Below are 13,790 nucleotides of genomic sequence, written 5' to 3'. Positions count from 1 at the left end.
ATGCAAGACTCATGAACAGTGTTACGGAATTCACGGTTGCGAATTACCGAGGAATTCAACAACACTCCCGTTAAGATGTGCCGAGATGCGTGCACAAATGTGCGTCTCCGGATGCAGGCATGAATAGATGTTAATGGCCGCCAGGTGGACCTCCAAATAGAGAATTGGGATTATATACTGTAAAGGACTTGGTCTTTACATCATTCCTCTGTACCTATAATTTTGTTTCATTCTACTCTTGTCTATAATAAAAATGTACTCATCACTCAAAAGGTGAGTTACTACTTCTGGTACACCCTGTAGTGAATGGCATTATCAAATGAATGAAACTAGTCGAGTATAAGATATAACGAGTTATACAATATTGTTAGAGTTTAACAAACAAACGAACAAAAATGTTCTAAGATCAGACATATATCAATCGATAGAATTCACTGAATAGAACAAAAAGATAGGCATCAATACAAAAACTAATGCGTACTTTTCGAGAAAGTTAAAAAAAAAAACAAAGTATTGATGCTCAACAAAATATCACACCACCTATTAAGGTGAGATTAATGCTGAAGTAGTCTTATGAAGCAATTCATTGTGACACAACAAGAGGACAGTGTGATTCATAAGGTGCAAAACTATGATTAATTACTCTTAAACCCTGATTTCTATTTAATTAAATATTACCCAAAGACATATATCAATTGATAGATCGAGCTTAACAAAATAATATGCTTAACCTTTTAGACCTTTGCCACGTACACACAAACACACACACCACCAACACTTATGATTCCCTGAAAACTATATGTTTGCTGTAAGTCTTCTTTTTTCTCATGTCTAAGGGTTATAACGCTACAACGAAATACATTTTCCGCGCTTTGGGTTCGAATGTACAAGATATTACAAAAATGTGTCACAATATTTTGGGAAGAGATTCCTTACATCAAAATAAGAAAAACGTTTATATGGACCTGTGCTCAAAAGTGGACAGTTTCGATGCCGAAAATGTGAAATAGGTGAATTTTTAAAGTTCATAGCTCAACTACTATGGGACCTACAGTAGTCGGATCAAAACAACATTGAGGAACTAGTATGTGAACTATCCAAATATCTATGTTTAAGAATGCTCCAGTACTGCCGAACAGCCTCTCTAAAAATGACTGTGGAAGTACCGGAGGTTCTGAAAGATGGATATTTGGATAGTTCACATACTAGTTCATCAGCTATGTCTTGACCCGACTACGATAGGTTCCATAGTAGTGGAACTATGGACCTTTAAAGTACTTTTTTTTTAAGTGTTCGGTACCCTGTAACTACGAAATTATGCACTTCCGACCACAGGTCTATATGAACGTTTTTTTCTTATTTTGATGTGAGCAATCTATTCCCAAAATATTGTGACAAATTTTTATAACATCCTGTATATGGTGGTTACGTCACTTAAAGCTTTGGCTTGAAACGCAGCTACGCTTATTGTTGAAGCATAGCAACATTTCTTTCTTCACTTGGAATGGTAGGAGGAAAAATAAGCTATTGTTTATTGGTACTTTAGGTTTACAGGGGCACAAGTATTACGCACATACCATAGAATTTGCAAGATAAATTAGAGCCAAGGTCGCTCTACAGAGCGCCAAATTTTTAAAAAGAGATTTTGTTTGAGGAAAATTTCTCCATTTACCCCAAATTTCCGATTTTGCATAAATTACGAACACATGCACATGGTACCACTTGAAAGCTTATTTTATTATGACGACACTGACGTATGAGCCATGATACTAGCGATCAGCAGTGTCAGGCTGTTTTGGACCCTGGCACTGGAACAATTTCAAATGCGACATCGCGGCTTGCATATTCGGAAACTAGCGTGCCTGCACTTTCTCTCCATACTCGCATTAATTGAGGGACCCATCGGTCACAGGAGATACGCGGCCCAAGTTAACATTCCGTGCTTTTGGGCTGGTTCTCGTCATTTCTTGTTAGGATCCTGCTCGATCTCTGTGATTTCATGAATAATGTGCGGCATAGACCCAAAGATCTCCACCAGAAGCCTCTCCACTAGCACACGGTGACCTGAGAAGTGACTAGAACACTGTCGGGTCCGTCGATCGGTTTTCCGTCTCCTGTTCGAACATACCTCACTTTGCGACATCGAGACCAATGCATTCGTAACCTACAGAGCTTACCGCTTCTCTACATACCCATACTGACCCCGGTACTCATCGGTCAAGAAAGTAGGGAGTCACTGGAGATGCGCTTTTCAAAAAGGAAACTTCCCTATTTTACTGGAGATTTCTCTTCTCTGGTACATCATGTGCACGGCAGAATTTGGAAATCTATTTCATTCTACGGAGAACGACGTATGAATTATAATACTCGAATGAATAATTCTGAAACAGTAGCTTCAACATTTTTCTCATACACGCGGGGTTCAAGAGGGTTAAGGGTAAATTCTGACACTTGGTTTCCAAGAAAATTGTCAAAAACTAACTTCTATGGCGCTAAACATTGGAAGTAAAAAATTGCTAGTTTTGCTGGAACGGGTTGTCTAAAACCATATTTATATATTGGATGAGTTAAAAAAGAAATATGCTGTAAATGTCAGATCGTGTCGCCTTCTAACAATAACACAGACACTCCTAGCAGCAATACTAATATTTCTAAGAGTTACAAATAAATTTATTAATTTAATATCTTGCAACATTTGCTTAGGTTAATCCGATTTTCATAAATGTTGGCGTATCTTTCCCTAAATTCCCCATGAACAGAAAGGGCTTATCCGGTTGCAATGATCTGAGCAGACTTTGGGGAGAGGGCTGAAATTCAGCTCAAATGGAGAAAAGCAAATTGTCTTAAAATGGATGGAACGTAGTTTAAAAAATCACGAAACATGGACATTAAAGTCAACAAAAAAAATGAAGTCGTCCACATATCTCAAAAACTATAATAAGGAGATGACTAACTGAAGGCTTATTACAAAGACATAATGAAGAGCTTAAAAACGATGTATAGCACGTAAGGTAAATATGGATAGAACATTTCAAAAGGCAAGTTGTTTGACTAAAATCAATAATAATGATAAGTATAATCATCTGGGAACTACCCAGGGCACCCAACGCGAGGTTACGTGTTCGAGATATCTGACATCTGGATTTAGAATCTCCAGATTCGATTTAGCACGCAATGTGACCTTTGACCTGGTCTGGTCCTTATGGTAAACCGAATAGGCCCTTTACCGAGTAATCAGAAGTTCGTAATGTAGGTAATTAGAATGTCATAAGTCCACCATTTTGATTAATTAGAAAGTACCTTCTTTAAAATACAATATAAAAATAATAATAAAAAATAAGACAACGTAAATACATAAACAGTGTATTCAAAGCAACAAATTATTAGAAGTATCTGGAGAATAACACAACTGAGCACAAATAAAATTTAATATGGAATATAAAACTTTAAATAACATTAACAAGAAAAAAAAAACACATTACCTTGAAGGTGACATCCCACGGAAAACTTTCTGCAATCACACAGACCGCTACACATGAAACTTTTTCTCCTAATAACCGACGAAAAAAATTACTACCGTTTTGCGTAGAAATAAGAAATTAGATGATTTACAGTGTAGTTTTCTGCAATTACTATAATTTCTGAATTGTACTGTAGAAATATGATGTTATTTTTAGACTCTCATTCATAACATAAGGTAATGATGAAGTGGGGGTTCTACGAAGCAAATGTACTCTCTGTATTATTACAAACTGGAGCTAATTGGTATGATGACAAAGACCAACTACTCGGTATTTTAAAACCAACGGAAAATCTCGTACGAGTATTCATGAAAATATCACACAAGAAGTATTTAATATTCTCCTATATTATTAGAGCTTAAGGAGAAAAAAAGTCCAAAGATTAAACACAAAACAAACGATAGATCTCACTAAGCTGAACAAAATGGTATGAGTGTAAATTCTCATGCCTCATTTTCGAAAAAGAACACTAATTTTTTTTGTATACCTAAAATATATGCTGTATAATAAACACATCACTTATTAAGATGAAGCTGATCCTGAAATATATGCTACAGGGTGTATCAAAAAGGACTTTAGAACTGAAAAACTCATATTCATTTATTTATCTAGCTTAGAGACATGGTTTTTGTGTCATTTTGTAGCAAAATACACCAAGTGTTTTCACTTTATGCCTAAAAAGGTTCAATATAGCTTCTACTAATGATGCGGCACAAATCCCATCTGAAGTATCACTTGCTCTACAACGTCTTCAGACGTACGGGGACGACCTGAACATTTATTGTCTTACCGAACATCCAGTTTCAATAAAACACTTATGCCACTGATAAATAATAGGCCTACTGGGAGGATCTTTACCATACGTACGACGATTACGTTGCACAGTTGTCGCAGACTTGGATTTTCAAACCAAAACACACAGCTATCACTGCATGGGAACAATAAAGGCAGCCATCTTTGCTGCAGCTGCCGCTAGCGCTTGCGGTGGCTTGTTTCTGAACTAGTGTACTACGTGGGTCAAAACTCCATGTATTTTTCTACAAAATGACACCGAAACATGTCTGTAAGATAAATAAATAAATCAATATGAGTTTTCAAAGTTGTAAAGTCCTTTATGATACACCCTGTAATGAAGCATTTCATTTTGACACTACTAATATAAAGGTATACAATACGGCTAATGGTACAGCTCGAAATAATTATCGAGTCTTTAACGTTAATTTTTGTTTAATTGTAATATCGAAAGAAAATACATATATCAACCAATACATCCCATCGAGCTGAACAAACCATGGCTGAAGGTGAATTTTCATGAGTAGTATGCTGTGAGATTGTAGTGAAATGTCACGGATGCAGTTGGGCATTGTTAGTCAAATTATTTTCAGTGATAAAGCTACCTTTCATACCACTGGTCATGTTAATTATCATAACACAATTTTCTGGAGCATTGAAAATCCATGTATCGTTCGTAAGCATGAACGTACATCTCCGAAGGTAAATGTGTGGTGTGCCGCGACGCTACTGGAGTAATTGCCCAATTTTTCTTTACAGCCCCAACGGTGACTGCAAATACTACACCCAAATGCTGTAAGAGTTTGCCATTGATAACATGCCTCTACAATTTAGACGAGAAGGTTATTTTCAACATGATGGTACACCACCTCATTTTGCTCGTGCTGTTCGCGCTTATCTTGATCAAACGTTCCCAAATCGTTGGATTGGTCGCAACGGACCGTTGGCATGGCCCCCCACATCTCCAGATTTCACATTTTGTGACTTCTGGTTAATGAGTACGATAAAGAAGTGAGTGTGTAGTACAAAAGTGAGAGACATCGAAGAACTCAAGGACAGAATAAAAGGTGTGATATCCAATATTCTCCCCGAAATGTGTGTTCGGACACTAAATTGTACTGTTCAACGTTGGTTTATGTGTATTAATCGTGCTGGTGGGCAGGTTGAGACTCTCTATAACGAAAACTCTGACTAAATGCTTTCTCTCGAATAATGTTTTCACTTAACCTGTATAGATAACACATCCTAAAAGCATCACTATCAATTAACTTCAATTAAGGTACCAAATGTTACTGTATGGTTTCTACACCTTGAGAATAAATGCAAAACGTTGTCTATCTCGTTCAATCAATATAATATTGACTCCTTCTCTCGTTTCACAAAAAACCTTTAGTTTCTTCTTGTTTCATAAAGACAAAAATTTTAAGTAAAACATGCAGTAAATAAATTAAGTTATAACTAAACCATGAGAAAATACAAGAACAATTAAAAGAATGAAATAAAACCCATATTATATATAACCAATCTTTAAAGCATCATTATCACTTAAGGTATCAAACGTTACTGTATGGTTTCTACTTCTACACCTTCACAATAAATGTGGAACGCTGTCTCTTTGGTCAATCAATATTATCTTGACCCCTTCTCCTATTTTTCACAAAAAACTTTACTTTTTTTTGTCATAAATACAAACTTTAGGTACAACAGATACAATAGATAGATTAAAAAGCCATAATTAAAAGACGAGAAAATAAAAGAACAAATAAAGGAACGTAGTAAAACCTGTATTATATATAACTAACTTTTAAAGCACCATTCTCAAGTAAGTCCAATTATGATACCAAAGGTTACTGTATGGTTTCTACTTCTACACCTTCACAATAAATGTGGAACGCTGTCTCTTTGGTCAATCAATATTATCTTGATCCCTTCTCCTATTTTTCACAAAAAACTTTACTTTTTTTTTTGTCATAAATACAAACTTTAGGTACAACAGATACAATAGATAGATTAAAAAGCCATAATTAAAAGACGAGAAAATAAAAGAACAAATAAAGGAACGTAGTAAAACCTGTATTATATATAACTAACTTTTAAAGCACCATTCTCAAGTAAGTCCAATTATGATACCAAAGGTTACTGTATGGTTTCTACTTCTACACCTTCACAATAAATGTGGAACGCTGTCTCTTTGGTCAATCAATATTATCTTGACCCCTTCTCCTATTTTTCACAAAAAACTTTACTTTTTTTTGTCATAAATACAAACTTATGGTACAACAGATACAATAGATGGAATAAAAAGCCATAATTAAAAGACGAGAAAATAAAAGAACAAATAAAGGAACGAAGTAAAACCTGTATTATATATAACTAACTTTTAAAGCACCATTCTCAAGTAAGTCCAATTATGATACCAAAGGTTACTGTATGGTTTCTACTTCTACACCTTCAAAATAAATGTGAAACGCTGTCTCTTTGGTCAATCAATATTATCTTGACCCCTTCTCCTATGTTTCGCGAAAAATCTTTACTTCTATTTTTTTCTATAAATACAAACTTTAGGTACAACAGATACAATAGATAGATTAAAAAGCCATAATTAAAAGACGAGAAAATAAAAGAACAAATAAAGGAACGAAGTAAAACCTGTATTATATATAACTAACTTTTAAAGCACCATTCTCAAGTAAGTCCAATTATGATACCAAAGGTTACTGTATGGTTTCTACTTCTACACCTTCAAAATAAATGTGAAACGCTGTCTCTTTGGTCAATCAATATTATCTTGACCCCTTCTCCTATGTTTCGCGAAAAATCTTTACTTCTATTTTTTTCTATAAATACAAACTTTAGGTACAACAGATACAATAGATAGATTAAAAAGCCATAATTAAAAGACGAGAAAATAAAAGAACAAATAAAGGAACGAAGTAAAACCTGTATTATATATAACTAACTTTTAAAGCACCATTCTCAAGTAAGTCCAATTATGATACCAAAGGTTACTGTATGGTTTCTACTTCTACACCTTCAAAATAAATGTGAAACGCTGTCTCTTTGGTCAATCAATATTATCTTGACCCCTTCTCCTATGTTTCGCGAAAAATCTTTACTTCTATTTTTTCTATAAATACAAACTTTAGGTACAACAGATACAATAGATAGATTAAAAAGCCATAATTAAAAGACGAGAAAATAAAAGAACAAATAAAGGAACGAAGTAAAACCTGTATTATATATAACTAACTTTTAAAGCACCATTCTCAAGTAAGTCCAATTATGATACCAAAGGTTACTGTATGGTTTCTACTTCTACACCTTCACAATAAATGTGAAACGCTGTCTCTCTCGATCAATCAGTATTATCTTGACTCCTTCTATGTTTCACGAAAAGCCTTAGTTAAACCATCAGACAATACAATAAAAATTAAAGAATGCAACTAAATAAAACTTCTGTTACATATAATCAATCTCTAAAGCACCGTTATCACTTAAGTTCAAATACGGCACTACACCTTATTGTATGGTTTGTATACCTTCATAACAAATGCGGAAATTTGTCTCTCTCGACCAATCAATGTGATTATGACTCCTTTCTTCCTGATTCACGAATAACCATCAATTCTGTTTCAGTTTCACGTGAGTCTTCTTGTTTCTGCTTAAGGTAGCGTCCTCCAGTGTATCCTGTAAAGAGTTATCAATAATTTCTATTTCATGAAAGATATGAAGCGCATCCAGAAAGTAACTTTCCCACGCATCCAATAGCTAGGAAACCGTATGTTTCACGAAGGCACTGCGTGCACGTGTGAGAGTAAGGTCGTAGCATGGCGCATGCGCCAGCGGAACTTCTCTAGTGTTCTCAGTAGCGTCGTGGCAGTGGTTGAAGATGGACGTTCTTATTCCAATTCCCGCTGCATATAAAGTACAAGCAGTGATAAAGTTTTTGAATACATAGAGCATAGCGCCGACTGAAATCCATCGCCTGCTGCATCGTTGCAAAAATGTCAATGCTGACCCCATGTGCCTTGCTTTGTGTACTGGGGTCAGCTGCTTCGGCACCCACCTGGCACACAACTTCTAGAACAACAATGGTGTGCAATAAGAAGCGTGAAATCTGCGGGAACTGCTCGCTCATGACGTTAGGCCCATAGACCTGGCAGAACTGATGATGAATTTCAATCGACGCTATGCTCTGTGCATTCAGAAACTTCACCACTGTTCGCACTTCACGCGTGGTGGGAGCTGGAATAGGAACGTCCGTCCATCTTCAACAACTGCCATGATGCTACTGAGAACACTAGGGAAGTTCCGCTGGTGCATGCGCCATGCTAGGACATTATTCTCTCACGTCCACGCAGTCGCTTTGCGCAACATACGGTTTTCTAGCTATAGGACGCGTGAAAAATTTACTTTTTGGATGCGCCTCGTATAACTAAATATATTAAAACAATAATTGTCACATCTTATTTTTAAAGTTTTGTTAATAAGCATTTAAGATCAGTCTAGATGTGGCGCTTAAAGAGATCCAGTTCAACATATTAACTTCAGAAAATACTTCCCGTTCTGAAGTCTTGCTTGCTTAATTTGAACAATTACAACTACGAGCATGATGTGACTGTAAGAATACATCATTACCATTCAATGTAACATATGAAACATTATATATATATATATATATATATATATATATATAACAAAATTTGATGATCGAACTCCGAAAAGTGATTTCATATATGAAACGGAAGAAAATAGTTTTTATAAACGTGGGTTGAAAAACACGCTTAATTTGAAATACTTACGATCGTAACCGTTTAATACGACTGAGTGATTGTAACGTAGTTCGTCATCTTGTTGTTTAATTGTCCGAGAATCGAATTCATGTCTTTCAGTTGTCAACGGTTTCACTACTACTGAATTATATAATAATAATCTTTCTATAGGCCTTAATACATAGCAAAAAATAAGGTGTGAAATAACACAAATGACTACCACTTTAGTGTGTTACTTGTGTGTTAATTTAACACCAAAGACATCGCCTTCCGAGCATAGAAGTAACTAGTAATTGTCAGTGAGAATTTTAATGGGATTTATTGCTTGCGATGAGCAAAGCTTTATACAGTATAGTTGACATTTATGCCAAGTAACAAATAACGTAATAAGTTGTTATTGTTCATCAGGATAAATAAGCTTTAGTTATACATTTACCAATCCTCCTATTTCACATCCCTCTTTCAGATTTATGCCCAGCCATTAAACTCGTTAATAAATAAATAATAATCAATGAGAACACGTTTAGTAAATAATAATAATTATATATTTAGTTTTAATAAATAATAATAATTATATATTTAGTTTTAATAAATAGGTTTGAAGAGGTTTCGAATCACTTGGGCCTCTTGTAGATACGCCAATACTGCATGTATTTACCCGAGGAGTAATCATTATTTTACAGAGCTATGACATTATTTCCGATTTGTAGTAGTACTCGTTAACTCTCCTAATTTCAGTCTAATACGCATCGGTGTAGATATGCAACAGGCATAGCGCATAAAGAAATTCCCTACCAAATTCCATCTGTGCGAAATATCGACATGCTTCACACGAAGCGTACTTCCTTGGTGGCCAGTCCTTCCATACATGTTTATTTGGACCTACATTTCCTTCACAGAATGCCCAGGAATCTTCGCAATTTAGACTGACGGGGCAAAGCACGTCCAAAGTACCTTAGTATTGGAAACCGCAGCTTCAAGTTGACAACTGCATTATCCATCGCACTTTACTGAGCAGGATTGGTTTGAGATATGTATCTGCCTCGTGTTTCGTATTTTTCCTGCTCCACAAATTCGTCAGATGTCAGTAACATTGAGAGTATTTGGAATATATTGAAAAAAAAATGAATCTTTGAGTTTTACGTCCCACGGTTATGCCGGTTAGGCTAAAGGAGACGGTGATGATGAGAGATGAGTGAAATGGTGGAATGAAGAAGGTGGGAGGAAACGGGAGAACCCCGAGAAAACCCCCCACACGGTGTTTGTCCACCACAAAGTTCACTTGGCGGGGGCTGGGATCGAACCCGGGACCCCAAGCGCCAGAAGTGAACGCTCTACCACTGAGCCACTGCGGCTCCTGGAACATGTTGAAATGGGCTATAAGAAACCATAAACACCATCCGAATTTCGCTCTACTGGAAGATCAGTTGATGGAGTGGGCTACATTTGACGTGAATGTGATTTAGTCATATTGATACTATGACCCGGAAATATCTCGAAAATATTATATCAGGTATTCATACTAAAGCCTGAAGTAAGCATTATGTATTTTTCTCCCCGTGCTTAATTAGCAGCAAACAAGTACCAGCTCATCACAATTACACTGATCACCAGCACCTTCAACGTCAACTATTGGAAGAATTTAAACAAATTTGGCATAAAGATACAGAACAAGAAAGGTGATCGATACAAAATATATTATATATCATAATAATTAATTTATCCGTCACAATTCAAATGTTCGACATCAACGTAAAACGTTGCTATTCATGTTGTACACGTGTGTTTGCTCTGAAAATTGACCATAAAGAGCTTTCTATCAGTCGAGTGAACATAATAGCTATTATTGCTTTAACGAACTTTGGTGCGGAAGGTGTAGCATCTGTTCAGGAAGTTTTCTGAAATCTCATTTTCTGTCAGAATATCACAACCGCTCACTAACTTCGTTTCGCAATTAAATATGTTGTGCATCCGATTCAGTTTACGGAAACTCTTCATGGAGCTCATACAGAACAACACATCAGCCTTCATATTACACAACGTATATTATTAGTCAGTACACTGCTATATCTTACTGTTTCCCACACATCACTTCCGGTTCTTCTAAACTATGATCCTCCCAGATTAGAGCACAATACTCCCAGTGGCTGTATCTGTAACTAGTTCTCAACTGCGCAGTTTTAACGTTGTAGATTTTCTATGTAGCACTTATTTCTCTAACTAGACGATACATTACATAAATGTTAGTTAATTCAAATAAAATGACATGAAATCTTTAGTTTAAAGTCCTCTGTGTTTGTCCTGTAGTTCACAAGAGACTGACGAAAGAATCGGTAGAATGAAGATAGAGAGAGAAAGATTAGGAGCATCTCAGAAACCGAACACGATATTAACTATCACACTCTTTCACAGGCTAGGATCTTTTGCACGTGGAACAGTTCTCTATCACTAGTTCTCTATACAAGGTTTGTCCCAGAAGGACTGATTTCCATTTTTTTTTTATTTATTCACAATTTTGACACATCGCCTTAATAGCTTCCCTCCTGCATCAACACAGCGTTTCCAGCGACTCTGCCATTCACTGAAGGCTCCCTGGAACACACAAACTAGAAATGCTCTTCAGTTCCGTCGTTACGGCCTCTTGAATGACCTGGAGTAAGCCGTGGTGCTGTCCTTTCATGACTCTTTTCAGTCGGGGGATGAGTAAGAAGTCTACAGGAGCGACATCTGGGCTATAGGGTGGGTGGGGAAGCTGTGTGGTGCCATGTTTGGTCAGGAAGTCCATGACAGCAAAGGTGGTGTGGCTCGGCGCATTGTTGTGATGAAGCTTCCATGATCCAGCGATTGCTGGACGGACGCGGCCGACTCGTTTTCTGAGTCTTTCAAGCACTTTCACGTAGAATGAAGCACTTTCACTAAGTTTTCGTCACTGTTTGCCGTGGAAGGGCGTCCTGACCGTTGCTCATCTTCAACTTGCTGTCTTCAATCCCGAAACAATTTGTGTCACTAAAAAACAGTTGATCAACCCATGACGTAACTCCCATAAGCAGTCTTGATCATGTCATGGGTCTCACTCGCAGTTTTACCCAGTTTGACGCAAAACTTCACAGCGTAACGGTGCTCTAACACAGGATTCATTGTGGAGATGACAAAGCATCTTGAAAAGGGTTCACTTTAAACTCGATTTACATACCGTGAAGGCTTGGAGACGACTAGCGAAAAGCAGGCTGGTAGCTAAGACCCCCACCCAACCAGTGTAGTAACATTCCCCTCCATCACCACGGTTTGGCGGGAAAAAATCAGTCCTACTACTTCCCAGAGAAAGCCTGTATCTCAAATGGTTAAAGAACCTTACCTAGAACACTACCAGTCAAAGCCGCTAATCCACCAATTTTTAAACCTGCCACAAGGCCCACTGGTCCACCAATTAGAGTTCCAACCACAGCACCAGCAATAGGATAAAGGGCAGTCTTCAACATCGCACCTCGATTCGTTGGAGGTTGACTAGATTCAGGACTTTTCATACTTTGTTGTAGTTCTTGATCTACATAGTCATACTTATGCTCCTATGACGAAATAAATACCAAAGTAATTATTAGATTCTTCAAACCAAAAGCAAAAAATCACGTAAGAATGTCTTACTTTTATACATCTGAAACAGCAAATAGCATAGTTAAGATTTCTATCATTTCTAATATTTAATTACTAATTAATTTATGCATTAGCAATGTACATAAAATTACTCAAATGCACACAATAAAAATCAATTAAAACATCTGAAAAAGAAACAACATATCTAATTTTGGAGAGATATACCGGGTATCCCAGAAGTATTGACTCACTTATTGTTAGGTGCGATAGGTTAGGCTGTATGATTGATGTTGTTGTTTGTTTCTCGTTTTGATTGTGTTGTGGTGTAATGGAGATCTTATCTTTTTCAGTTTTCAACACTACAAGATGGTGGCTAGCCTGACGCTTGAGAAATGTGTTCGCCTATTTTCTGAGACACAGAAAGTTACGGGAAGTCCAGCGACGAATGAAGGTGCTGTACGGTGATGCTGAGCCACAGTGGAAGACAATAATAAGGGTAAACAAAGCCTTCGATACCACTGGTAGTGTAAGAGGCTGGGTAGGCCTAGGTCCGTCAACAATCCCGCAAATGCAGCTCGAATACAGGTGGAACTTGCAAGGTCACTGCAGAAGTCGAAATCGATTCGACGGTTGTTCCGTATCCTGAATATTCCAAAGTCACCGGTTGTCAGGGTTCTCAAGGATATGAAACTGCGTCCGTATCATCCTTCCCTGCTGCACGCACTCAATGAGGACGATCCCGATCGCCCTATGGAGTTTGCTGAGCGATACCTGCGGACAGTAGAGGAAAATCTCGACTTCGAGAACCACATAGCCTGGACGGACGAGGCAAAGTTTCATGTGTCAGGGTCAGTGAACCGTCACAACTGTGTGTATTGGCGTCCAGAAAATCCAAATGTGAGATTAATGGCGCGAATCACCGAGAAATTCAACAACATTCCCGTTCAGATGTGCCGAGATGCGTGCAGAAATGTGTGTCCCCGGATGCAGCCATTCATCGATGTTAATGGCCGCCAGGTTCCTCCAAATGGAGGATAGGGATTAGATAATGTAAAGCACATTATTTTTACATCATTTCTCTGTACCTACAGTTTTGTTTCATCACATTCTTGTC

The 13,790-nt window shown here is 37.2% G+C and overlaps 1 protein-coding gene across 1 annotated transcript in view; it reads right to left on the bottom strand.

The window, feature by feature from the left end:
• Positions 1–6,242: 6,242 nt before the first annotated feature.
• The window catches only part of LOC145673750 (syntaxin-17-like), a 134,666-nt gene continuing 127,118 nt past the window's right edge, over positions 6,243–13,790 (bottom strand). The window contains exons 4-5 of the mRNA XM_081743494.1: positions 12,441–12,651; positions 6,243–8,000 (exon numbers count right to left, since the gene is read on the bottom strand). Coding sequence (XP_081599620.1) covers positions 7,900–8,000; positions 12,441–12,651 — 312 coding nt within the window. The 3' untranslated portion in view covers positions 6,243–7,899. The remainder of the gene's footprint in view (positions 8,001–12,440; positions 12,652–13,790) is intronic.

The sequence above is a fragment of the Thermobia domestica genome, chromosome 17, assembly GCF_964235325.1.
Source record: "Thermobia domestica chromosome 17, izTheDome1.hap1.1, whole genome shotgun sequence".
In the NCBI taxonomy this organism is placed as follows: domain Eukaryota; kingdom Metazoa; phylum Arthropoda; class Insecta; order Zygentoma; family Lepismatidae; genus Thermobia; species Thermobia domestica.
The sequence above is the reverse complement of the archived record's forward strand: the minus strand, read 5'-3'. Positions and strand labels throughout refer to the sequence as shown.